The following is a 26317-nucleotide window of genomic DNA, read 5'->3' as shown; positions in this document are numbered from 1 at the left end:
AAATATACAGGTTGAGCCTCTACAATCTGACGTTGCTTTTAATTTAACTGTTGCTTTTCTCTGTAATCCTCTGAGGCCGGAAATCCAAAAGCTCCATGTTGATTCTGATTAAAAAGCATTCCAGAGTTTCTAATTGAAAACCTCCACCTTAGCCAAAGAAATAGACGTTCCTACTGAATCTGGATCTAATTTTATCCATAACCATATTAGAAACATCAGGCCAGAATCAGACCGATTATGTTACAAACGACATAGTTTACTTCTAAACTACGGGGTTAAAGGTTTGATCCACAATGTTGCATTGGGAAATGTATTCCCATTCACCATCTATTGGCAGTCACATAACTCATAGGTGTGGATTCAAGAATTCCGATCTGAATATTCCATGACAGTTTTTTGGTGTTTGAGGTTGGAATTTTTGACGGTTGGGAGCTCAATGGATCATTTACCAACACTCACAATGTTGTATTAGAGGATCTGTAAGCAACCAACCAGGCCTCACTGCAGAGGATTAATAAACAATTAAATATGTTCCATTTTACTTCCTGATTAGTTTAGATTAGTATAAAATTCAATAATGTTTATCATACACATGATGTTTCCTGCAGCTGAGTCCTGTGTGACTCTACCCCCTGCCCAGCCTGAGCGCTCCCTTCTGGGGAGCATGGAGCCTGGAGGAGTGCGGCTGACGGTCCCGGTGCTTGGAGAGACCGAGGCCCTGCAGGACTTCTTCAGCGGTCAGACTTTCACCTTTTATCAGCCACTAATTCACCTGTAAATCCACATACACTCACCTGTGATGTAACTCCTGAAAGCAGCTGATCGTTGTATTAATGAGACACAATGAATCAAACTGAAACTAAAAATTTTCAATGTTTGTTTTTAATTTATTCATCAGATTTTTTTCATTCTGTGGTTGCGAATTCTTTTCAATTCTTGTGACAGTGTCTTAGAGCTCAGTCAGCTCTGTGAACTCTTATGTCATTCAGCCTGAACGTGGCGCCACATTCTAGTTTAGATTAGTTAACATTATTGCTGTTATTTAATATTTTTCATGTTATGTAAGAAAATTGATCACTGTTCAATCATCTCATATATCTTTAACTCACTCATTACTGCCAGTGGGTTAACAGGACACACACACACACACTCACACACACAGACACGCAGGTGCTATCTACTTTCCTTATCTTCTTCGGGTTGTTATGGTCAAGGACAAATACTGTTTATGTGTGTGTGTGTGTGCGCGTGTGTGCGTGTGTGTGTGGGCGAGCAGGTCAGAATGGGATCCTAGAGCAGTACCTGAGCAACAACTTGGACCCCAGCAGTTTGTAAGGCACACACACGCACACACACACATACACACACACACATGCTCAGACCTACTTACATAGTTATCAGATAAGTGGGGGTTGTAAAGGAAACACACACTGCTGTTATGTTGATTATTGTAAATGGTAAAGGAGAGACAAGTAAACGTCTCCTGAACCAAATTAGAATTTAGAAAATAAAATAAACAGTATTCAAGTACATGATCTATGGCACTGGGAGGCGCTATAGGGAAAATCTGTGTCTGTGTCAGTCAGATTTAGTTTGTTGTATGTCATGAATTCATCTGTAAACTACACAAAATGTGAAAAACTGGTATATATACTAGATGTTTTTAGAATGGTATTACTATTTTTAAATCAGTTTTTATTTCTAGTAATATATAGAATAGTATTCAAGGAGAGTATAATTTGTATATAATCTTTTGTCTTGTCTTTTTCCCCAGCATGCTGCCTGAGTCTCCTCCTGACTCCAGCTCAGAGGCCTGCTCGCCTCCTCAGATATCAGGTTCTGTAAACTGATGGAAGGCTTTTATTGTGAAAAAACAGTACCTTCACTAGCATTGAAAACAGCGAGTTCAGTTGTATGTATTGGGACATGGAAATGAAACGGTCAAAATAAGAGGTCATTATCTTTCTGTAATTGGCAGATTTTCACTATGAGACTCCTCATTGGTCCAACCAGCCGAAAAACCAGGAAGTGTTCCAGCAAACTGCGCGGCCTGCCTCTCTGTCGTCCTGTTGCTTTAAAGATGAAAGCTATGCCCCCGTCCACCCAGAGCTCCTGACCCACGAACAGCTCCAGTGTTTGGGCCTCACTAACACTTACATCAAGGCTGGAACTCCGCCCACAGCTACAGCCCCGCCAGCTCACCCTACGGCCCTGTACCAGCAGACGCATCACTCACCTGAACACACCCACTTACTGAATGCAGGCAGCTGCTTGCAGGTTAACGCGCAGCCTACCAGAAACAGGTGAGTGGCTCTACCCCTCACTGGTGGGGATTATAAGGATTATTATAGTTTTTGCACATTTTTGTACTGCAATTAACTAATGGGGCGTTTGTCCTGTTTAAGGTCTCCGGAGCAGTCAGACAGTAAAAAAAGGAGGAGGTCCAAGTCTGAGGATCCGTCAGAGGGAGTCGACCCATCCTGCTGTGATGGTGATGAGGTTCAGTGTGGCGGGATGACGCTGGCAGCCAATCAGCTGCTAAGCTGGGAGCAGTACAGGCCGGGCCAGTGGAAAGCGTTGTGTGATGGAAGCTTCCAGACACTGTGAGTCCAGCACCACACCTACCACTGAGACCTGGGACCCTAACAAACACTCACCAACAGCACCACTATGTGGACAAGCATGAAGACGTGGTGTGAAAAACTGTCATGCCGGGAAGACACACTTTCATTACAGACGTCGCATTGCTACGCATGTTACTTAGTTTGTAAGTGGAATCTGTCCTGTGTTGATATGTTTGTATGTGTGTTTGGTGTTTTTCAGGCCTCCTCCCGTGTATCATGTGGACACAGATAAAGGCTTCACCTTCTCCACAGTAGACGAGGCCTTTGTCTGCCAGAAGAAAAACCACTTCCAGGTCACCGTTCACATTGGCGTGACTGCAGAGCCGCAATACGTTCGAATGCCTGGTGGGCCACAGGAAGTCGATCATTTCCAGCTCAAAGTGTTTGGGGTCAAGGTGTGTATGAATCTTCACTTCGCTCTGGGACTAATGATGAATCCTCATTGCACTCAAACATCCACTCTGCATCGCTGTGGTCCTGGACCTGTTTTTGCCTTGTATAGTAGAATGTGTAATGAGCGGAAGTCCAAAAATGAATAATTGCTGAATGTTGCACAGCCAACAGGGGGTGCTGCATGTGATGTTGTGTTTTTCTTCTGCCCTCATAGCTGGAAGCCTCCAGTCACCAGGTGACCATCGAGCAGTCTCAGCCCGATCGAAGCAAGAGACCACTCAACCCAGTCAGGTTGGTAACCATGACAACATACACGGAATTTGCCACATTTTGGATTGACGTGTTGAAAAAACACTTAAAACAAAAACACATCCAGTCTGTGATGATGAAAGTTGCTCTTTTGAATCCTGAGCCACAGATGTTTTATTTACATAAATGATCAATAGAAATGATTTGCGGTCACCAGGGTGAATCTGTCAGGCGGGAAGATCACCAAAGTCACGCTGGGCCGACTACACTTCAGTGAGACAACAGCAAACAACATGAGGAAGAAGGGAAAACCCAACCCAGACCAGAGGTGTGTATTTTCGGTTAGGGTAAACTGTTTATGTCAGAGTTACATGTGCTGGTTATGTCACTACAGGGAGAGATTGGAGCTAAATGAGCTGACCTCGCTAGTAATGTGTAACATTGTGTGTGTGTGTGTGTGTGTGTGTGTGTGTGTGTGTGTGTGTGTGTGTGTGCGTGTGTGTGTGTCTCTGTGTTTGACTAGGTACTTTCAGATGGTTGTTGGTTTGTACGCAGTGGTCAGACAGGACAGTTTCCTCCTCAGTGCTCTGCTGTCAGAGAGAATCATCGTCAGGGTAAAACACAATACATCAATAAATGAAGCTCATCATGGATCAAATATTTGAAGAAGTATTTGTGATTGAAGTCATGACGTGCAGGTCCAAACGTGTCTGCTCGCTTATCCTGCAGGCATCAAACCCCGGTCAGTTTGAGACAGAGGGCGACGCCTTGTGGCAGCGCGGGGCGGTGCAGGATGCCATCGTGTGTCATGGTCGGGTCGGCATCAACACAGACGCTCCCGATGAGGCGCTAGTGGTCTGCGGCAACGCCAAAGTGATGGGCGCCGTCATGCAACCGTCAGACAGCCGCGCCAAGCACAACATACAGGAGGTGAGAACAAATTATTAATCATCGATCAGTGGATTTAGACATTATAATAACAGTTCAAAGAAAGTCAACCGTATTCATATGAAACCATATTTTATCTGCTAATTCTAATACACTTTTCAAAATCTGCCTGCCTGCCTGCCTGTCTGTCTGTCTGTCTGTCTGCCTGCCTGTCTGTCTGCCTGTCTGTCTGTGTCTCAGGTTGACTCGGAGGAGCAGCTAAAAAGAATTATCCAAATGAAAATTGTTGAGTTTGACTACAAACCTGAGTTTGCTTCTACCATGGGAATAGACCACACCCACCAGACAGGTAACAGGCCACACCCATCAGACAGGTTACACTCACCAGACCAGCATGTGTTTTACTGCTGTTATGGTTCGTGTTTCAGGTGTGATCGCTCAGGAAGTGAGGGAGTTGCTGCCGTTTGCGGTGAAGGAGGTCGGTGACGTCACCTGCTCTGATGGAGAGAAGATTCAGAACTTCCTTATGTTGGACAAGGTTTCCTGCTTTCACTTGGCTTTATATTATTATATTATTTATTTGTGATGTATTTGATATGTTTGACAGCCTCCTCCTCCTCCTCTTTGTGTTCCTCCTTCAGGAACAGATCTTCATGGAAAACGTGGGTGCAGTGCAGCAGCTGTCCAAGCTCACAGACAACCTGGAGAGTCGAATCAATGAGCTGGAGGTCTGGAACCGCAGACTGGCCAAACTGAAGAGCTTTACAGGAAGCCTGCGCTCTACCGGGTAAACACCTTCATCTCTTTGTCCAAACATCCAATCATCGACTCATTAATTTCTTCATCTACTTATCCTGTCATCTATTCATCAACTCATTGAAGCTAGTTAATCCCCTGCCAAATAAATGTTGAAGGTTTTTCATCAATAATTGTTTTACTGTACATAAAGTTTAAATTTGTGCCAACATTTTTATTTTACAATAAGAGCTTTACTTTGTCTCCAACAGGAAACCCAGGCACAGCATTGTGTCATCACAAAGTCAGCACAGATGTGAGAGCGAGAAGGAACAGCAGGAGAGCTGGAGTCAGAAATACAGCCACTGTTTGCACAATAAAGTGTTCCAGGCCAGCATCTTCACCCTGCTGGCCACGATGGCCTTCTGGTGAGATATGATGTCACTTCTTGTGGCTCAAAAAAACACAGGAAACAGTAGTTTTTTATGATTTACTATATAGAGTGTGTTTGTGTCTTTGCAGTGTGATTTCTATCACCACTCTGTACCTGGTGACTCTGGAGGAGGACAACATTGCCTTCCCCGGGAACAGGTATACAGCAGAGCAACAAAAAACCCTTGAACAACCACACACAGCACCACATACCAAGTCAACCATTCAGTATCATTGTAGCAACCACCCACAGTCACTGCATATTTGACTTTGTATCTCTGTGCATGTGACAAATTAAGAACCTTGAACCAGAATATCTCCTAGAAGCTACTGATTATTCGCAGCTACTGCCATGATGAGGCCTGAGGGGGGTGCCATAATGTCTGTGAAGATGAACAAAGTCAATTTTGTGTGAAAGGCATTTGCGTGTTTGTGCTGATTGTTGTTCTTCTCTGTCAGTAACAGCAGTGTGACGCCTCTGCAGACCACAGCGTGGACCAGCACAGGTACACAACACCTACACGTACAGCAACCAGGATTACTGTGTGGGATCTGAGGGAGCATCATCATAAAATAAATATGAAGAAAGAATAAGAATAACCTTGCCCTCATCTCCAGTGCCCCCCGGGCCCCCCAGCCCGACGCCCCCTGACGTGGACTTCTGTGAACTGCTGTACTGTGACAACGTGTACTGCTGCCCGTCAACAGCAAGGGGCAGCACCAACTCCAGCATCACCTCACCTTACTCAAAGGGAGCAGGTGAAGAAGACAGGCTGACAGGTAACAAATACAAGGAGGAATCCACACACACACACGCGCACACACACGCACACAGGTTCACTTAAAGTGACAACATTTAGCATGTGACAGATTTATTGCAAATGTTTTGTGTGTTTTTGCTCCACAGACCAAAGCAAAGACAAACTGTGGGACAAACTAAAACACGCCCAAGACTGTAAGTAACACACTCACACACAGGCACACATGCGCACGTATGCCTCTATGCAGCTGATTCCTGCAGATGGCAATATGATCAACTCTTTCTCTCTCTCTCTCTCTCTCTCTCTCTCTCTCTCTCTTCTCTCTCTCTTCTCTCTCTCACAGGGACAAACACCACCATCCACTCATTCATGATCAAAGAGAACCAGCAGATGATTGACAGCAGATATTGTGACAGAGGCGACTGTGGGTAAGTGAGTGAGTGAGTGAGTGTGTTTGTGTCTTTGTCCTTTGTTTTTTTTAAATAAATGTTTTCCATCTGGCTCTACAGCAAAGTAGACAATCAGAGTTATGAACCTGGAATTCCCATCAATCACTTTCTTCTCTGTTTAGAGATTTCTCTTTCAGAACTGTTTACTTAGAGAACCACTGCAGGTTTGCAGTTCTATTGACTATCTAAACGTGTTTGTGTGTTTGTTTGTGTATGCTTGCTTCAGGCCGAGCAGGTTCACCTACAGAGTTCCCATCAGCCAGTATGTCCCCGTCAACATGAGGGTCACTCTGCTCATGAAGTCAGTTCCGACTGTGAATGTTTTCACTCGTGTTAGAACCTTGATGATACTTTGAATGTTTTTAGTGAGATCAGTTATATTGATGAAGTATCTGATCTTTTTGAAGTTCCACAGAGCTGCTGGTGGTCCACCTGTGTGACCTGGATGAGTCAGTAGCCTGCTCGGCTCTGCTGGATGTAAACACTGTGACAGGCAGCAGATACGCCGCTAACACACAGGTTAGTATGACTCAGCATCTTCACATGAGCAAACACTGACGTTCACACACCAATGTCCAAAAATCCTATTAGCATGCTAGCATAGCTTCTGTTTTGTCAGACTTTCCTGAATGTTTGCACACAAATGTTTCTGTCATTTGTAAAAAAAAAAGTGTGCTTATCTCAAACTCTCAACTAATTTCTCCCTCTCTCTCTACTGTCTCTGTAGGGAGAACATGAGTGGCCTCTCCATGTAGCTCGTTTGTATCACAGTTCATATCATTTTCGCTCCACGGTGGCTGTAAGTGACAAGAAACAACTTTTCTTTCTTTTTATGATCTTATAAAATTCTGCTTTTGTATGTTTGTTAGCAGTAAATCCCAATAATAGTTGATTAAACAGTTGTTTCACAGATTTAAGGGAAGTTACATTTGTTTATGGCTACTTGTGGTTGGTAATGTTGCTAATAACAGCCAGTTAGTAGTGTTAACAAACTAGCCTCTGAGTGCTTGCGAGTGGTAAAGGTTTTCATTGGTGATATTGTCTGTAGGGTCAAGCAGACTGCAGTACTGACCACCACTACGCGGGGGCGTTCTTCACCGACTACTACTTCCACTTCTACAGACGGTGCACTGATTGACACACACATGTAGGCAGTACATCAGTAAATTCAAACCATCACTTCCTGTTTTTGCTTCCTGTCCACATCCTCTTCTTCAAAAATCACTCAACAAGACACTTTATTTTACCATTTAAATAAAAACTGAACTGAAATTACTGTAATTTCTTTGATGTTCGATTCTTCATCAGAATTCAAAGAACATTTAATACTTTTATATGATTTCCGGAATTCAAAATTCCCTTTTTCTTACTTTGCTCTGAGCTCAACATGATGTGAAGTAAAGCTTTGATCCTCCTGCACCTGATAATAATGCAGCACAAACTAACTGGAGGATTGATTCATTAATATGTGTGTGGTTGTGATGTGTTTATCATTTCTGACTGATGCAGTAAGTTAAAGTTTGTTGTTGTTTCTTAAACTGTAACTTTTATTTTGTATGAATGTGACTGAAACCTGAAGGATCAGGTTCATATAGACTATAATAAATAAAAATGTGAAAATGAATAAAAAAGATCTTGCAAAAATTATTTTTAATTCAAGAGCTGCATTAGATAAAAACAGTTTGAGAAGATCTGATAAGCGGCGTTCATGATTACCATCAACGGGACAGGGCCGCTGGGATGAGACAGCAAACGTCTCCAAGTCTAAAGTACCCGTAAGTTCAGGTGTGAGAATCAACTTTCCTTGGACACTGAATTGTTGCTTTAATTCCCAGCAAGGTAAAGCCGATTGAGTGCACATGAAAAGTTAAAGATACTGAACTTTGACCTCACACACACACACACACACACACACACACTGATGACTAATTCAGTTCCTCAGTTCCTCCAAACTAATTAGTCTGAAGGTTCAGTTGCAGGGTGGAAAAGCCAACACACACATACACACACACACACACATTGAAGACACACAGACGACTAAGAGGGATGAAGACAACAGACGTGGATGCTCTGCACTCTGTGAGTAACTGCTAATTTGGCAAATAAAATAAAACTTGTGATGTAACTTTTGCGACCTGTTGTCATGGTAACAGAAGCATTCCTCTTCCAAAGGCAAAAGGTTTAATAGGAAATGTGAACATTTGTGAAACGTACGCAAGGAAACATGTGAAAAAGGGAGGCAGGCGAACCTGCAGACTGAGCATCATGTGTCCATGGAACAAAGACACAAACCATCCATAAGCTTTTTTTAATTGATTGATTGAGTCATTTGGTCACTGAACGTGAATGTGCGGTTGGACATTTTTCTGTTGTGATACAAAGACATGTCTGTCTCTCTCTCTCTCTGTCTGTCTCTCTCTGTCTGCCTGTCTGCCTGTCTCTTTCTCTGTTTGTCTCACTCTGTTTCTGTCTCTCTGTCAGTCTCGCTCTCTGTCTTGATCTGTGTGTCTGTATATGTGCATTTTTTTCAGTTAGGTGTAGTGTAATGAAGCAGGTAGTTGGTGTTATTTACTTTTAATTAGACAACAGCTTTATGAATATTTGACGTGAAAGAAAAAATGAAAATGAAATTTTACACCAAACAAACACACAAACTGTAAGCTTATACTGGTAACTAAACTCTACTCAGCTGGATGTGTGTGTTTGTGTGTGTGGGTGGTGTCATCTGTCAGGCTGGACTTAGACAAGCAGGCATCTCCTATCCCGATGGAAACTATCAGGGGGACACAGAGCTGTCTGTCTGTGTGTCGCTCTTAGTTTCTGTCCTCAGACATGTAATTACCCGGTAAGTGATAATGTGTGTGTGCGTGTGTCCAGGTGCTGCAGGGCATGATGGGCGCTCGACATCTGTCTCAGATTAAGGAGGAGACAGACAGCAGAGAGCACAGGTAACAGGACATCTAATGGGTCTGATGAGCCAATATCACATGAGAGGACAAACACGAAGGGGACACTTCAAGGACTCTCTCTCTCTCTCTCTCTCTCTCTCTCTCTCTCTCTCTCTCTCTATGAACCCCTCGGTGTCTGTCCCACACAGTGGTTGTGTCTTCCCTCCGATTGTCCCTCAGCAGAAGCGAACAGCAGAGAGACAGGAAGTGGCCAGGGCAAGCGGACAGGATGTGATGCCTATGCTTGATCCTGCAGAACTATCTCTGCATGAGCAGCAGAGGGCACTGCTGGACAACACAAATTTGCTGGAGGAGGTAAAAGCTATGTAGTTTATGTACATATATACCTCATATATACTTATATATAATATATATACAATATAAACATATTTATAGTTATAGGAATAGTTATAGTAATAGTTATTTATTTACTTACTTACTGTGACAACACAAGGTTACAGATATACATCATACGAACACGATTTGTCTTAACTATGGAAGTGACAAGAGGGTGGAACAATACAGAAATTGGGCTGACAGTGTGAATGTGGACAGAGACACTTTGGCTGCATAGCTTTGTTCTAGATTGTTTAGAGTTCTGTTTAGAGTTCTGTTTCTTTCTCTCAGTCTTGATTTTGGTTTGGCTCCTGTCTAAGCACTCCCTCTTGTGTGTGCGCGTGTATTTGCGTGCGTGCGTGCGTGTTTGCGTGCGTGTGAGGAATGGGGGTTCTCCAGCTGAGTCGGATTGAGGCTGAGCTTAGGGAGTCCTTGCGTCTGGACATGGAGCGTCTGCAAGAGGCCGATTTCCTCCGCCAGCAGGAGAACCGACTGAGATGGGAAAACCTGAGTTACCTGAGGCTGAACCAGAGATTCACAAAGTACACATACAAGCACACACACACACACAAACACACAAACACACACACACACACACACACACACACACACACACACACACACACACACACACACAAACACACACACATGTACATACAGCTAACCTACATATGTGTAAACCAATCAGGAATGAGTTCACGCAAGTTTGACTACAGAAAATTTAAATTTTATTTTCCGTAAAATTAAAAGATAAATAACAGCGCCACCTGATTGGCCTCCAGGAGACATTGTTACTGAGGTCACTTCCTGTCCCCACAGGCCGTGGGTCAGCAGCTACTTCAGGAAGTTTCCCATGCACATCTACTGCCTGCCCGTCCAGGCTGCCAATCACAGAGGAAGGAGGTGGGGCAGGAAGAAGAAGAGATGAGGGGAGTGGGGCCTATTCGTCACTATTAATTATTGCCGTTGTTAGGCATCTAAACATGGCATATACATAAAGCTAAAATATGATCTGTACAGTAATATTCTATATACTGGATGTACACAACAATAGAGGGCTCCAAACATTACATAGTGCTGCTTAAAATATCTTTCTTTGTTTTTTCTTTAAAAAAAAAAAATCTTTCTGAGATTTCTGAAATCATCAATAAACAGCAAACTAAATGCATTTATAATAATTTATTGAATGTTGGTCTGACATGCATGAAGTAATGTTTTTGGCAATGACATCATGAATGATGTCATGAGGTCATAACAACCATGCAATTATTGCTCTAACATTATCATTGTTGACATCACGACATCATGGTGGGGGATTGGGGGTTGCTGCTTACGCATGGTGTAATATGATGTGACAAAGTGTTGCGGTTTGACAACTTATATTGAAGACATCTTCACTGATCACAACTGAGAACATCACACTATGCCTGAGAAGAGTAAGAGCTGTATTAGTAAGCAGAGGAGAATGGTGGCTCAGGCTCATAAGGGAAAGGAGCCTTTGTCTCAGATGAAGCCTGAGACGGTTACAGCACAAACCCAGAAAAGAAGGCGCAGAAACTCTTTGGACTTTGATCCAGATTTGACTGACTATACTCCTGAGGATGATCGCTGGATGTTGGAGGATCCCAAAACTCTGTTCGTTTCCAGTTCTGATGATGAAGATGAGGACAAAAACATGAACACAAGCCTGAATGAACAAACATACTGCGCCAACATGGAGAAATACCAGCAGGAGCTCAGGACTCTAGTTAAGAAGATTCAAACTGAGGCCAAAGAGATTGAGGAGCTCTATATCACGCAAACAGAGAAGTTGGAGACCATAACTGGTCAGCTCAGTGAGCAGACTCAGAAGAATGTGTCCCTTGCTGCTGACCTCCAAGTCCAGGGGGAAAACAACACGGCTCTTCAAAAGGACGTGGAAGCTCTCTTGTTCTGTCTTGAGGAGAGTCTGCACAGGGTCACAGAGTTTGAGGGAGTCAATGTCAGGCATAAGGAGACCTTGGAAATCATCACCAATCAGCTCAGTGAGCAGACTCAGAAAAATGAAGTGCTTGATGCTGACCTCCAGGGCCAGAGGGACAATAATATGGCTCTTCAGAAGGACCTTGAAGATCTCAGGATCCGTCTTGAGGAGGGTCAGGACAAGACCACAGATTTTGAGGAAGTCGATATCAGGAATAAGGAGACGATTGAGACCGTTACTGCTATGTTCAGCAAGGAGACTAAGAAAAAGAAGGCCCTTGCAACAAAGATCCAGGTCATGAAGGATGAGAACAATCGACTTCAGAAATATTTGACAGATGCCAACAACCGTGACATGCAGTTGCAATATGTCCTTGAAGAGATGAATGCTACCAAGAAGACGAAGTCACCCTGGAGGAGCTTCCGCAGATTCTTTGGAGCACCATGAAAACAAAAAGGAAAGAGATAGAGATGAAGAAATTGGAGGTAGATGATCCACATGGTATTCCCGCTGTACTCAGGTTTTCTCCCACATTCCAAAATGTGATAAATTAAATCAATCAATAGTGTTTTGTCTGTGTGGTTCCATTCTGTAGAATATGTGACCCATAACCACAATCACGTTGTCTTTTTCAGCAGGGTTTATGATGATGTTTGGATTACAACTGACTTCACTTTAGGCCAGAATTTCATCTTTGGGAAGGTTACAGTGTTCCCTTCAGAACTTGGGAATACAACCAGAGCTCATTGTATCCCTTTTGATCGTGAGTGCCTTGGGTATGACATCATGAATGATGTCATGAGGTCACAGGAAAATGCAATTATTGCGCTGACATTTGATTGTTGACATCATGACATCATAGTGGGGGAGGGGGGATTGCTGCTTACGTATGGTGTGATATGATATGATACAGTGCTGCTGTTTGACAGCTTATATTGAGGACATTTTCACTGATGATCACCACTGAGAACATCACAATATGGATGAGAAGAGTAACAGCTGTATAAGTATGCAGAGAAGAATAGTGGCTCAGGCTCACGAGGGGAAGGAGCCTTTGTCTCAGATAAAGCCTGAGGCGGTTACAGCACAAACCCAGAAAAGGAGGCACAGAAACTCTCTGGACTTTGATCCAGATTTGACCGACTATACTCCTGAGGATGATGGCTGGATGTTGGAGGATCCCAAAACTCTGTTCGTTTCCAGTTCTGATGATGAAGATGAGAACAAAAACATGAACACAAGCCTGAATGAACAAACATACTGCGCCAACATGGAGAAATACCGGCAGGAGCTCAGGACTCTAGTTAAAAAGATTCAAACTGAGGCCAAAGAGATCAAGGAGCTCTATATCATGCAAACAGAGACGTTTGAGACCATAACTGGTCAACTCAGTGAGCAGACTCAGAAGAATGTGTCCCTTGCTGCTGACCTCCAGGTTCAGAGCGACAACAATATGGCTCTTCAGAAGGACATGGAAGATCTCAGGATCTGTCTTGAGGAGGTTCAGCACAAGACCACAGATTTTGAGGAAGTTGATGTCAGGAATGAGACCACTGAGACTGTTACTGCTATATTCAGCAAGGAGATTAAGAAAAAGAAGGCCCTAGCAGCAACGATCCAGGTCATGAAGGACGAGAACATTAGGCTCCAAAAATATTTGGTGGACGCTAACAACTGCAACTTGCAAATGCAACATGTCCTTGACGAGCTGAAAGCTGCCAAGAAGAAGTCGCGCTGGAAGAGGTTCTGCAGATTCTTTATGGTGCCATGAAAACAAAAAGGAAAGAGATAGAGATGAAGAAGTTGGAGGTAGATGATCCACATGGTTTCCCTCCTGTACTGGGGTTTTATCCCACACTCTTAAATGTGAAAAATTAAATCACTCAAATCAAATAATGTGTCTGTATGGTTTCATTCTGTAGAATATGATCAATCATGTTGCCTTTCTCTGCAGGGTTTATGATGATTTTTGTATTACAACTGACTTCTCTTTAGCTCTGAATTTCTTCTTTTGGAAGGTTACAGTGTTCCCTTCGGAACTTTGGAATACAACCAGAGCACATTGTACCCCTTTGGATTGTGAGTGTGTTTTTGTATATGACATCGTGAAAGACATCATGAGGTCACAGGAACCGTGCAATTATTGCTGTGACATAGTTATTGGTGACATCATGACATCGTGGTGGGGTGGGGTGGGGGGGGTTGCTGCATACGCATGGTGTAATATGATGTGACACAGTGCTGCTGTTTGACAGCTTATATTGAAGACATTCTCACCGATGATCACCACTGAGAACATCACACTATGCCTGAGAAGAGTAAGAGCTGTATTAGTAAGCAAAAAAGAATGCCGGTTCAGGCTCACAGGGGGAAGGAGCCTTTGTCTCAGATGAAGCATGAGGTGGTTACAGCACAAACCCAGAAAAGGAGGCACAGAGACTCTCTGGACTTTGATCCAGATTTGACCGACTATACTCCTGAGGATGATCGCTGGATGTTGGAGGATCCCAAAACTCTGTTCGCGTCCAGTTCTGATGATGAAGATGAGGACAAAAACATGAACACAGGCCTGAGTAAACAAACATACTGCGCCAACATGGAGAAATACCAGCAGGAGCTCAGGACTCTAGTTAAAAAGATTCAAACTGAGGCCAAAGAGATCAAGGAGCTCAATATCACGCAAACAGAGAAATTGGAGACCATAACTGGTCAGCTCAGTGAGGAAACTCAGAAGAATGTGGCACTTGCTGCTGACCTCCAGGTCCAGAAGGACAATAACATGGCTCTTCAGAAGGACCTGGCACATCTCAGGATTCGTCTTAAGGAAGGACAGCACAACACCTCAGATTCTGAGGTAGTCAATAGGCATATGGAGACCTTGGAGATGGTCACGACTCAGCTCAGTGAGGAGACTCACAAGAGTGAAGCGCTTGATGCTGACCTCCAGGTCCAGAGAGAAAGTAACATAGCTCTTCAGAAGGACTTGGAAGATCTCAAGATCCTTCTTGAAGAGGATCAGCGGAAGGCCACAGATTTTGAGGAAATCAATGTCAGGAATAAGGAGACGATTGAGACCGTTAGCGCTAAATTCACCACTGAGACTAACAAAAAGAAGGCCCTTGCAGCAAAGCTCCAGGTCATGAAGGAAAGAAACACTCGTCTCCATAAATATGTGAAAGATGCCAAGGTCCACGAAATGCATATGCAACATATCTTCGAAGAGATGAAAGCTGCCAAGAAGAAGTCGCCCTGGAGGAGCTTCTGCAGATTCTTTACCCCACAATCCCACAAAGGACCTTTGAGTTGATGGAAGATGATTTTGAAACCCTAGGAGGTACTTGGGTTTCCCTCATTTCAAACGTATGATATTGTGTTCGCCGGGAATAATGTGGAACTACCCCACGTCCCCACTGCTTCCGAGGTTCACATGGGTTTCCCCCCTGTACTTGGGTTTTCTCCCACATTCCAAAATGTGAAAAACTAAATCAATAAAAATTAAAAGATATTTTGTCTGTGGTTTTATTCTGTCGAAAAAGATGACGGTGACAAACACTGGTCACTGACTATACATATGGCAGGGGTGTTGTTTTACTCTGTGAGTGCAAGAGAATGTTCAAATGAAACGGATCCAAGTCAAAAGTCAAAACTGATCCAGTCACACATAATTTCAAAAATTAAAAAAAGAAACTAATAAGTCAAAATTCAGATTTTGACATACAGTATTTGTAGTTCACATGTATAGTTCTCATTATTAACTATGACAATGATACTAAAAAATCATGTGTCTCTACCATCAGACTATAAAGCATTACATTTATTTATAATATATATTATATATATACTAAATGTATGCTTTCTGTTATTTTATTTGTTCATCGTATAATTTTATTAATGTTATTAATTTATTATTGATTATTATCAATAATGTGCATTGCTCTGTTCGTGGTTTTAGAGTATTCTAAAGAGTGTTTTTTTGTAATTTGCAATGCTTGTTTTATATTATATATTTTGTTTATCTTCTATGAGCTACAGGATGCATGATCTGAGGCATATCAGCTGAGTTTCTATCACCTCATTAATATTCAAAATAGGCGGGGCGTTAGAAGGAAAAGGAGGGGCTTAAGCAAAGGAAGAGGAGGAAGAGGAGGTGTTCTGTGGCTCTATGTCCACAGGAGAGGAGCGGCCGCCATGTTGACCAAGAAGCCCGGAGCCGCGGTCCTTTCGACGGGTGAGTCCAGCTGTTCTTAGCCTACCGGAAGGCTCTTGTGTGCACCGACAGCTAGCGGAGGCTTCCCCGCTGATCCTCCGCTGAAAGGTCGGCCTGGGAGGAGCGGGAGGCTTCGCAAAGCTACCTGGAGCGTCCATGCTCCATTTTAGCTTCATGTGTAGGTCTAAGTGTGGAAGACATCAAATAATACACTTAGAAGCCGCTCCGACCCGCAGCAGCTCCGCGGGTTATTTTTAGCTAAAGCTCCGCAGACGGATGAGAAGTGACAGCGGCAGGAGGAGCATCTACCCCCGGTGTGTATCGCGGTGTGTGTCCGCTCCTCTTCCTTTGCAACACTGCAGTTGGAGTTGTTGACACCGGCGCCCGTGTGATGGGCCGGTGTGTTGTTGGGTTGTTGTGGTGACGTTTGGTTTAAGTGGTTGTGTTCTGGTTGCGGTGTCTTTGGTTGTGTTTTGGTCGTTATGTAGTTGTCTGGTTGTCTTGTGTGTTGTTGTTGTTTGCGCTGTATTTTGTGTAAGTTGCGTTTGTGTTTTGGCAGTTTAAAATACTACAAATGTGGTCTGAAGAAGCTGTGAAATATTTGACATGTCCTGCAGTGCTTAAGACGTCAACAGTGACTAATTGATCATAATTGATGTAAGTGATGAAACGGTAGTATCAATGTCATGGATGATAATATATTATTTAGTTTAATCACAAACCAGAATTATGCAGAATCAGAATCAGAAGAACTTGATTGCCAAGTAGGTTTTCACTTACAAGAAATCTGTTTTGGTAGTTGGTGCAATCAACATAATAAGAGCAGAAAACAAAAAAAAAAGTAAATCTAAAGATAAAAACACACCGTTATTTTGTATGCAAAACATACTTGCAGACAATAACTTTAGATAGATTTAAAGCTTCACATCAACATTTATATTGACATGTATACGTCTACATCAATATATCTGTAAGCTTGTATAAATGGCCCTTACCATTTGATTATTAGAGATGGAGCAGAATCTGTGCAAATCAGTTGCAATACTTACCAAGCTGCACTTTGTTTGGACCACATTTTAGTTATTTGTGGTTCTATTTGGAGCATCTATAATAATAATAATGATATTAATAATACAAGTGATTACGAACATTGTGGCTGATTCCTGTGCGCTGCAGCATGTGTGCGCTCATTGCTGCAGAGTTTCCCACTCCTCCTGTCAAGCAGCATACCGAGCGTGCTCACCGGCACGCTGGCATTTCACTGCGGTGTCGAGTTCACATTCAGCAGCCGACCAGGACTGAATGTGCCCTGATACAGGACTGCTGCTCTCCACGCCATGTGTAGACCAGACCAACACATGATCCATATATCCTCCCCAAATCAACACATGATCCATTTATCCTGTACAGAATCATTGATCACTTGTCGACACCTGATTATCAGACCTATCAATGGCACAAAAGCAGTTGGAGTCAGAGACCATCCGTGTACAAATCTGCACCCTGCTCTTCATCCCCTTCCTCCTTCTCCTCCGTCTCGTCTGCCTTTTCCTTCTCCTCTTCATTGTCCTCTTCCACTTCCTCCTTGTACTTATCCTCATCATCTTGCTGCTGCTCTTCATCCCTCTCCTCCCTTTCCTTGTGCTCTTTCTGTGCTCTTCCATGCTGTTGTTGATGATTGAACCCGCCCTGACCTATCCCTCCATGCTAACTTGGCACTCTGATAACGTTTGCAATATTTAGCATGCTAATCTTAGCATTATTTGACTCACATTGTCACCATATTAACACTTAAGTGTACTTTGTAGCATGAAAGCTTGAGGGAGCTAGTTAACATAAGTTAACATTTCTGTTTGCTGGAAGACGTTCTGTACTTGTATATGACTTCTCACCAGAGCTATTCACATTGACCTCACACTCACACACTGATATCAAAGACAACCTACACATCCGGACATAGTACAGTGTCTTGCTCATCAACACTTCAACAGGAAATTGAGCCAGGAACTCTCTATTCCCTAGCCCCCCGCTGTAGCATCCCGGGCCACGCCACCTGTGTAACGTGATAATTCTCTCTCTCTCAGGCAAAGTGGGCGAGCCCGTCTACTCTCCCGGTCATAGTGGCTCTCAGACGACATCGCCCATCACGCTGCCACCACTTCGCAACAGCAACCACAACCCGGTAGGTACACACACACATTAGCTTGTTAGCATGCTGTTAGGCAACTGTAAGCGTGCTGGTGGCCTGTTGTATCTGTGTGAGGCAAGTAGCTCAGCTGTAGCCACATGGCTTAAAATAGCCCTCGGCTTCAGGACACTTAAAACAGCTGATTGGTTTATGGGCTAGTGTCTCTCTCACACACACACACACTCACTGACACAGAGGGTGTGTTGCAAGCAGAAGTGCTTGTATCTTGGTGTCTATTTAAGTTTAAATACAGGGAAAGTCTGTGTCCGTGCGGTTGTGTGTGTGTTGTCAGATGAAAACACAGCAGCTAAACACTGAGCTCTCAGATGTCACTGTAACTACTGACAACAACCCACACACACACCTATGAGTGTGTGTGATACTGGTCTGGTTTCATTTGATCATTCACTGCCTTGTTCATGTCCTGGCAACATTACACACACGCACACACGTAATTATTTGGTGATAATTTCTGAATTGCTGCCACAGAGCTTAAACCTCTGTTATCTGAAAGGAGCCAGGTGTGTTGATCACCACGACAACGCTCTCTTCCGTCTCTTTGTCTTTCTCTCTTTCTGTGTCTCTCGCTCTCTGTGTCTTTCTCTTTCGCTCTCTCTTCCTCTTTCGCTCTCTCTTTCTCTTTCTCTTTCTCTTTCTCTTTCTCTTTCTCTTTCTCTCTCTGTCTCTGTCTCTGTATCTGTCTCTGTCTCTCTCTCTCTCTCTCTCTGTCTCTCAGGGAGGGTCTAAATCCATCATGTCTGAGTCTCAGGTCCACGTCACCCAGCTGTATGAGGAGAACACCAACAAGCGCCCCCTGCTGACCTTGCAGCACAACGGTCTAGCTCCTCTTAGCTCTGCCCGACCACCTCAGCCATCAGACTCCGCCCACCAAGGCCGCCAGGGTAGTGCCACCTCCAATAAGTCAATGGACAGCAAGCCCAAATCCACCCCCCTGACCCCGGAACAGGCCATGAAGCAGTTTATGTCCAAAATGTCCTCATTCGAGCACCATGAGGTCTTCAGCTACCTCGAGGGTGAGTTGGTCTTTAGCTGCTTTCACTTGACTTTAGTCCCGCCCCCTACTGCACAAATAATATCACAATGTAAAGGATCTCTCTGTCTCTGGCTCCAGTTTTTTTCGTTGGTCCGAATGCTAAAAAGCGTTCCGGTGTGATGGGTGGAGCCAACAACGGTGGCTACGACGATGATCAAGGATCTTACATCCATGTCCCACATGACCACATTGTGTACCGCTACGAAGTCCTCAAGGTCATCGGCAAGGGTAGCTTCGGACAGGTACTACAGATTACAGATACTTTGGCACGATTCTACTACTCCTGCTACTGCGGGAGCCAATTTGTTCTCAGCATCTGGTCTCAGTGTTGTCACTTGTCTGAAGTGGATCTTGTTACTCCCCTTGCAGGTGGTGAAGGCCTTCGACCACAAGACGCAGACCCACATCGCTCTGAAGATGGTCCGCAACGAGAAACGGTTCCATCGGCAGGCGGCAGAGGAGATCCGCATTCTGGAGCACCTGAGGAAGCAGGACAAGGACTCCACCATGAACGTGATTCACATGCTGGAGAACTTCACCTTCAGGAACCACATTTGCATGACCTTTGAACTGCTCAGCATGAACCTGTATGAGCTCATCAAGAAGAACAAGTTCCAGGGCTTCAGCCTCCCGCTGGTCAGGAAGTTTGCCCACTCCATCCTACAGTGTTTGGATTCGCTGCACAAGAACCGGATCATCCACTGCGACCTGAAACCTGAGAACATCCTACTGAAGCAGCAGGGACGCAGCGGTATCAAGGTACAAACCAGCAGAAACCTGTAATCCAAAGGGATTATCCAGCCGACGCTTGTGACCCAGGTTAATTGATGCATCACTTCCCTCTCTGTTGCCCTCAGGTCATAGATTTTGGTTCCAGCTGTTATGAACATCAGAGAGTTTACACCTACATCCAGTCCAGGTTTTACCGAGCGCCGGAGGTCATTTTAGGTAAGCAGGATCAGCAGAAAATGGCTGTTTTCTCTCAGCAGCTGTTTGTTCTGTGCAGATTCACTGTAAACATTAATCAACATTTGTTCACTGTTGAAGCCTTTTATAAGCTCCTCTACATGAAGTATAATGTATAAATTCAAGTGTTTTTCTTTTTTTTTTTTTCTTTTTCTTTTCTATGTCCCCCTATAACGTGAAGTAGCTAAGAGAATGTTACGTAGATTTGCAGGGTGCTGTGAGGACGAATGGTAGAAGAAGAACATAGATGTGACAAAGCGATAGCGTCATTATAGCCTAACACAGTTCTATTAGTTAAGCTTTTATTGTGGAGGGCATGATGTCAGATATGGTCTAAAATGCTCCACCTAACAAAAATGTATGTCAGTGACCAACTTTGGAGGTTAATTCCAGTATCACTTTAATTTGTCAGTGGACTGGAACTTCATGATGGGTTGTGATTGGTTGTCCCACAGGCTCCAGGTATGGGATGCCCATAGACATGTGGTCGCTCGGCTGTATCCTGGCAGAGCTGCTGACTGGTTACCCACTGTTACCGGGCGAGGACGAAGCTGATCAGCTGGCCTGCATCATGGAACTTTTGGGCATGCCCAGTCAGAAGCTGCTGGACGCCTCCAAACGAGCCAAGAACTTTGTGTCCTCCAAAGGCTACCCGCGATACTGCACTGTCACCACCCTGCCCGACGGCACAGCTGTGCTGAACGGTGGACGTTCTCGGCGAGGGAAAACCCGCGGCCCGCCGGGCAGCAAGGAGCTGAGTGTGGCACTGAAGGGCTGCGATGACCCGTTGTTCCTGGATTTCCTGAAGCAGTGCCTGGAGTGGGACCCAGTGCTCCGGATGACGCCCAGCCAGGCGCTCAGACACTCGTGGCTTCGGAGAAGACTGCCAAAACCACCAACGGGAAACACCACCTCCACGACGGGAGACAAGACCTCATCATCCACCTCATCAAAACGTGGCACCGCCCCCGTCGACACCGCCATAACCTCCATCTCCAAACTGGCCCCTCCCTCTTCCACCTCCAAAAACAGGACTAACCTGGCTGCCATAACTGATGCCAATGGAAACATCCAGCCCAGGACGGTTCTGCCCAAACTGGTGAGCTGAGAGGCGGCCAGCTGCATTCAGGAGCAGCCAGAGGTACATGAACTCAGTGTGCCGTTTGTCCACGGATAAGGAGCGCTTGTTTTATTTCACAGTAATGCAATCACCTGCAGGGTGATTAGCTGAGCCCAGCCACAGGAAGTGGTGACATGCCTCAGACTCTGTTTGTGGCATGGGACAGGAAGTGAGTGCAGATGTTTGGAATGAGCGCCTGTGTCTGTTCAGACAATCACACACACATACAAACACACACAAACACACACACACACACACACACTCACTAATGTGGTGCTGTACTCCAGTCCATGGTTTTTAGGTTGTTTTGCTGAAATAGTCGATTAATTGATTAGTCAGATCACTGAAATTCATTGACACTTCTGTCTTAAAATCTGCACTGTAAAAAAGAAAAAGAGTAGTAACCAAAAACAACCAACCAAACACTAGGGTGTTGGTGTGAGTGGCAGAATAGATCACATGACAATCAAACGGGGAGGAATTTTTACCACATTGCTTTTACTACAGTTCCTCTTTTTTGGTCATCACTTCTGAATCTTTTTCTAGAATTGATGCATATTTATAGTTTTTTTTCTACAACTTTTTAAAGATCTAGAATTTCTTCCTCTCTTGTTTCAGCTTTAAATCATGTTATAATTATTTGATGTCAGAAAATCAGAAATCATTTAAAAAGATTTGAACAATTCCTCATTCATCAGGTTTATGGGCTTATTTAGAATTCCCACATCATGATTTTTTGTCAGCAGCAGAATTTAAACTATTATCTTGATGGTGTTAAGGGTTTCGCTTTTGACCAATAAATTAATCGACTAATGTTCAATTTTAACAGCTAAAACCGAATGCCCCATTAGCTGGCTAACCTTTCAAGCTAGCTGTTCTACTGTCTGTTGCCTGCTAGCTTAGTGCCTGTTAGCTAACTGTCAACCAACTGGTTGTCATGGGTTACTTACTAGTTATTGTCACTTTACTACCTATTTACCGTGAAACTGGCTCAAGCTGGCTCAAGCTGATTTAGTGATCAGTCAGTTAGCTGTACTTTGGCTGGACTCATACCATGACAGATATCTGTTAGCATTTTAGCCATAGCCTGTTAGCTGTCCACTGCTTTATGGAGCGCAGACAGTTTTACAGCAGCATTTTGACGTGTTTATTTTTCTGAAGGTTAGTAGATGACAAAGCAAGCTGAAGGAGGCGCTATAGAGCAGAAAGGAAGTGCAAGTCTACAGGCACCATTTTGTTTTTAAATTTGAGGAAACCAAACCTGATAAGAGAGAATGCAAAATGGCTGCTTAAGGAGTGGGGGGAGGAAGAAAGATTTACAGATATGTTTTGCACGTAACATCAAACTTTTAATCACGGGTTACTTGAACTCGTAAAAAAATAGCAACAAGCTTTAATGGCCAAAAAAGAAATATTGTAAAGATCAAAAATAAAATTGGCCTCAGATGAAGTGATTTAGGAAAGAGGCCTGAGCACCCCGTGCTGTCAGCAGGGAAAACACAAACTACTCCAAAGACAATGAAATGTTATAATAGAAAACACAAAAATGCAGTAAAACATCAATATGTTTTATTTGATTGAACACATTTAAGACCAACAGGTTTTCAGGCTTCAATGGGGAGGGGGCATATATGATACTTAATCAAAGCTCAATTTTAGATCAATAGATCAATCTGACCATGATAGGATTGGGTCTAGATCTTATTTATTAACACTTAAATATTTAATAATCTAATCCACATGTACTATGATGTTTAATTAATATACTTGAATGTGTGTGTGTGGGTGTGCATGGTTAATGTTTGACATGCGGAAGTACACACACACACACACACACACACACACACACACACACACACACACACACACACACACACACACACACACACACACACACACACACACACACACACACACACACACACACAGCCTCAATGAAACGCAAAGTTTAGGCTCTGCCCACAGGAAGTAGAGGCGGAGGACTAACCCGGAGACGGACGTTTGTGCCGTTGGTCTGGCAACTGTGCAGTAATGTAGCACCCAAGCGGTGGACGATGATGTCATGGTGCACAGAAGGACTTGATGATGTAATACACAGACACTACCTGCTCCGCCCATCTCAGGGGAAGCTCCGCCCCCTCTGGACCTGGACAGGATGTATTAAAGGGGGAGGCGGGGTCTCTCTGATGTGTGTTTGTTTCTTTGTTTTCTAAAGGTTTGATTGTTTTTTCTTTTTTTTCTTATCAGAGTGCTGAGTGCAAACTTTGTGCCTTCAGTATGTCACCACAAGGCCCCGCCCCCACAGACACACAAGCGCACACACACATGCGCATTTCATCATGTGACTCACTATGATGTCATCGTGGTGACTTAAAGTGAGCGCTGATGGCCAAAGCTGAGTACTGATTGGCTGCCTGTCTGCTCCGGCAGCAAAGCAGCACAACCCAAAGACACCCTGACCTCTGACCCTTTACACCACCCCACTCTACAGAGCGTAACTACGGAAGCCAACTGGTGCTCAAACTATTTATCGATTAGATCTGATTGCAGAGTTTTAAAATGTAAACACATAAACACATTTAACATTTTCTGGTTCCATAAGACATTTTAAGAGTGTGCGCGTGTGTGTGTGTTGTGAGCAAGAACTCACAGCTTCAGTGATTTCTGTCTAAGGCGGGGTCAACATGGCCGCACAATGTACAGACACATATCAGCCAACGACAATGGGCGACGCCTCCCGCCCACAGGGCTAAGCTAACACTAGCCACTCAATCGCTAGCGTCCCACTGCTAGCAGCTGCACTGACGTTTTCTCTACAGTGAAGCTAACACTAGCCTACCGCTAACTACCTGTTAGCAGCATGTAGCTAGCTATCTGCTATCTGCTAGCTCTGATGCTAGCTGTTAGCATTAGTGTTTTTTTTCATGTCCGTACCTCAGATCGCTCAATAATCGTTATTCTGATTGTTTTTACTGTCGCCATTAGAGCCCGACCAACACTGAACTCTTAAGGCAGACGCTAATCAATGTCACTGATAACAAGCCAATATTTTGATCTTTACACGGTTTTTATCAATGGGTGAAAAGCAAATATCAGCCAATAATATCAACTTGTGAAAATATCGTCCTGGTTCTTTCGTGTTACTTACACAGGGCATTTGGTTTATTCTACCAAAGTGCATTCCTTAAAACGCTACACAGACAGGAAGTAAGACAAACAGGATGAATTAAAGACAAGCAGGAAGCAGCTGGAGGAGAAAACCTTTTTGCAGGTTTCATTGTAGAACGTTGTGTAGTACAATGAGTGGGCCGGGCAACTGACAACAGTAGCTCTGCCCATATCATTGGTGAGAATGACCTCCTCCAAGTGATGTCACGAAAGGCTGCCTTGGCTGTTGCCATGGCAACTCCTAGTGTGAATGAAATTCTGCGTTCACACAGGAACAGGAAACATTTGACCTCTGCAGAACCAAACATAACTGCTTCTGGCTCAGCGTGGCTGTAGCCTAGCTAGCCTGCTAGCCAGTGAGCAGGTTTTTGCAGAGGTTAGCACGTGTAAGCGAGTTAGCACTGCGCTGTATTTGTGGGTCGTCTGGTGGATTTTAATTGTACATAAATTGTTTGAATAATAATTTGGTTACTGTTTTACTGTATTTACTGTACAGGACGCAGTCACACTTTTTTAGTGAGCCTTTGTTAAATTTTATTGTTGTGAAAAAATGTTTATTATTATTATTAATAAAACAGTTTTATGGTCACTTTTATGTGCACATTCCTTTGTTTACACTGTAAAGATTTTAGTATTTGTGGCCTTTTAGTGATGTATGAGGAAGTGTTGCTGGGGCCTCTCATGAGGGCCACAACTAGGACAGGGTTGCAGAGCCTGTTCTCATGGTAACACCCACTGCCTGGCCAGAGGCTGTTTAGCGTGCTGGATCCAACATGGACAACGGCTTCAGCAATTCAGGTAGGACTCTGACCTCTGAACTTGAACTTTCAAGTCCAAATGTTGAAAGTGTATATATTTATTTATTATTAGTTATGCAGTTCACAGGTGTGTGTTTTTACGCTTTTGTCCACCAGGAGCGCTCCTACAATATAAACACACACAGTAACCTGATCAGTTGTGACAAACTGCAAAGGCTTATGGGTCTAAATGAAACTCATAACAGGAAATCTGTTTTTTTTTTTTAAATCTCAGTCTGGCAGCCTAAACACCGATTAGCCCATCATGTGTCCCAGCTTTCACTGGGCAGGTCCCCTGTGCAGGTGTAGAGGGGTCAGAACTACAGAGAGCTGAACCCAAAACACTACAGCTTCTGACAACATGGAAACTGGATAAGACAAACTGGGCAGGGTCACTGAGGTCAGGACAGGTGGAAACCAGTGTGTGTGCAAGCATGCGTGTGTGTGTTTTGAGATGGTGTCAGATTAGTCGGGACAGAGGTCAGTTTATTTCTAGCAACTCTTCATCATACAACTGTCTGTCTGTGCCTTCATGTCCATCTGCCCTCCCCCTGTCTGGTTTGTACTTCAGTTGAAATACTGAATTATTTTCGTCTTGCAGACCGTTTATCAGACAGACGGAACCAAAATGTTTGATTGATGTGACAAACTTAATTTTTTGGTTTAAAGTCAAACATGCAGAGAAAACGTCCTCAAAGATGTCCACAAATCTCAAACTACTCTCTACTCAGATAGATGTCAAACTGAACACACTGCTGTCCTCAGGTGGCTCTATGGTGTCACTACACATCATACCGTTACAGCTTCAGCCGTTTAGCTGACACCGAAACTCTCCAATAGAGGGCAGTACAAGTCAAGATAAGTTCAACAAAATGCAACACTTCCTGTTGCAATGCTTTTAAACAATCTCTCTCCCTCTCTGTTTTGCACCCACTCACAACTTCCTGTGCAACAGGAAATGGTAAGAGGTTTCATAGAAATGTGACATCGGCCTCATTGTGTCTGGGCGAGATGGTTGAGTTGTGTCGTGTGTCGGCAT

General features: G+C 43.9%; 2 protein-coding genes across 3 annotated transcripts; both read left to right on the top strand.

Moving 5' to 3' along the window:
* The first annotated feature begins 664 nt into the window (after positions 1-664).
* Positions 665-8104, top strand: myrfl (myelin regulatory factor like). The gene is made up of 23 exons (XM_076159737.1): positions 665-737; positions 1277-1331; positions 1775-1841; positions 2014-2303; positions 2406-2603; positions 2824-3019; positions 3232-3308; positions 3484-3594; positions 3790-3880; positions 3996-4196; positions 4395-4503; positions 4583-4692; positions 4796-4941; positions 5162-5317; positions 5412-5480; positions 5781-5827; positions 5940-6101; positions 6229-6276; positions 6426-6510; positions 6758-6832; positions 6939-7050; positions 7259-7330; positions 7580-8104. Exons 1-23 carry the CDS (start codon positions 665-667, stop codon positions 7667-7669), a joined length of 2640 nt encoding a protein of 879 aa, XP_076015852.1. The 3' UTR covers positions 7670-8104.
* Positions 8105-15918: 7814 nt separating this feature from the next.
* dyrk2 (dual-specificity tyrosine-(Y)-phosphorylation regulated kinase 2) lies at positions 15919-25070 on the top strand. Of its 2 annotated transcripts, none has more exons than XM_076159771.1 (7): positions 15919-16006; positions 18070-18167; positions 18943-19207; positions 19306-19469; positions 19597-19986; positions 20085-20175; positions 20649-25070. In XM_076159771.1, the coding sequence occupies exons 1-7, from the start codon at positions 15967-15969 to the stop codon at positions 21299-21301; spliced, it is 1701 nt and encodes a 566-aa protein (XP_076015886.1). In that variant the 5' UTR covers positions 15919-15966; the 3' UTR covers positions 21302-25070. The 2 variants fall into 2 exon arrangements, with proteins under 2 accessions (XP_076015886.1, XP_076015885.1); XM_076159770.1 differs by having other exon boundaries at positions 18910-19207.
* The last annotated feature ends 1247 nt before the right edge of the window (positions 25071-26317 follow it).

The sequence above is a fragment of the Genypterus blacodes genome, unplaced genomic scaffold (genome assembly GCF_046128005.1).
Source record: "Genypterus blacodes isolate CSIRO-AG114 ecotype Tasmania unplaced genomic scaffold, CSIRO-AGI_Gbla_v1 ptg000099l_1, whole genome shotgun sequence".
Lineage (NCBI taxonomy): Eukaryota > Metazoa > Chordata > Actinopteri > Ophidiiformes > Ophidiidae > Genypterus > Genypterus blacodes.
This window is presented reverse-complemented; position numbering and strand designations above follow the sequence as displayed.

What these genes read in the sequence shown, in the direction of transcription:
- dyrk2 (XM_076159770.1), top strand. Translation starts at nt 15,967, where the DNA reads ATGTTGACCAAGAAGCCCGGAGCCGCGGTCCTTTCGACGG. An exon ending in AGGGACGCAGCGGTATCAAG is followed by an intron (nt 19,987 to 20,084) that starts GTACAAACCAGC and finishes TGTTGCCCTCAG; the next exon opens with GTCATAGATTTTGGTTCCAG. An exon ending in AGCGCCGGAGGTCATTTTAG is followed by an intron (nt 20,176 to 20,648) that starts GTAAGCAGGATC and finishes GTTGTCCCACAG; the next exon opens with GCTCCAGGTATGGGATGCCC.
- myrfl (XM_076159737.1), top strand. Translation starts at nt 665, where the DNA reads ATGGAGCCTGGAGGAGTGCGGCTGACGGTCCCGGTGCTTGGAGAGACC. An exon ending in GATGGAAGCTTCCAGACACT is followed by an intron (nt 2,604 to 2,823) that starts GTGAGTCCAGCA and finishes GGTGTTTTTCAG; the next exon opens with GCCTCCTCCCGTGTATCATG. An exon ending in CACAGCGTGGACCAGCACAG is followed by an intron (nt 5,828 to 5,939) that starts GTACACAACACC and finishes CCTCATCTCCAG; the next exon opens with TGCCCCCCGGGCCCCCCAGC.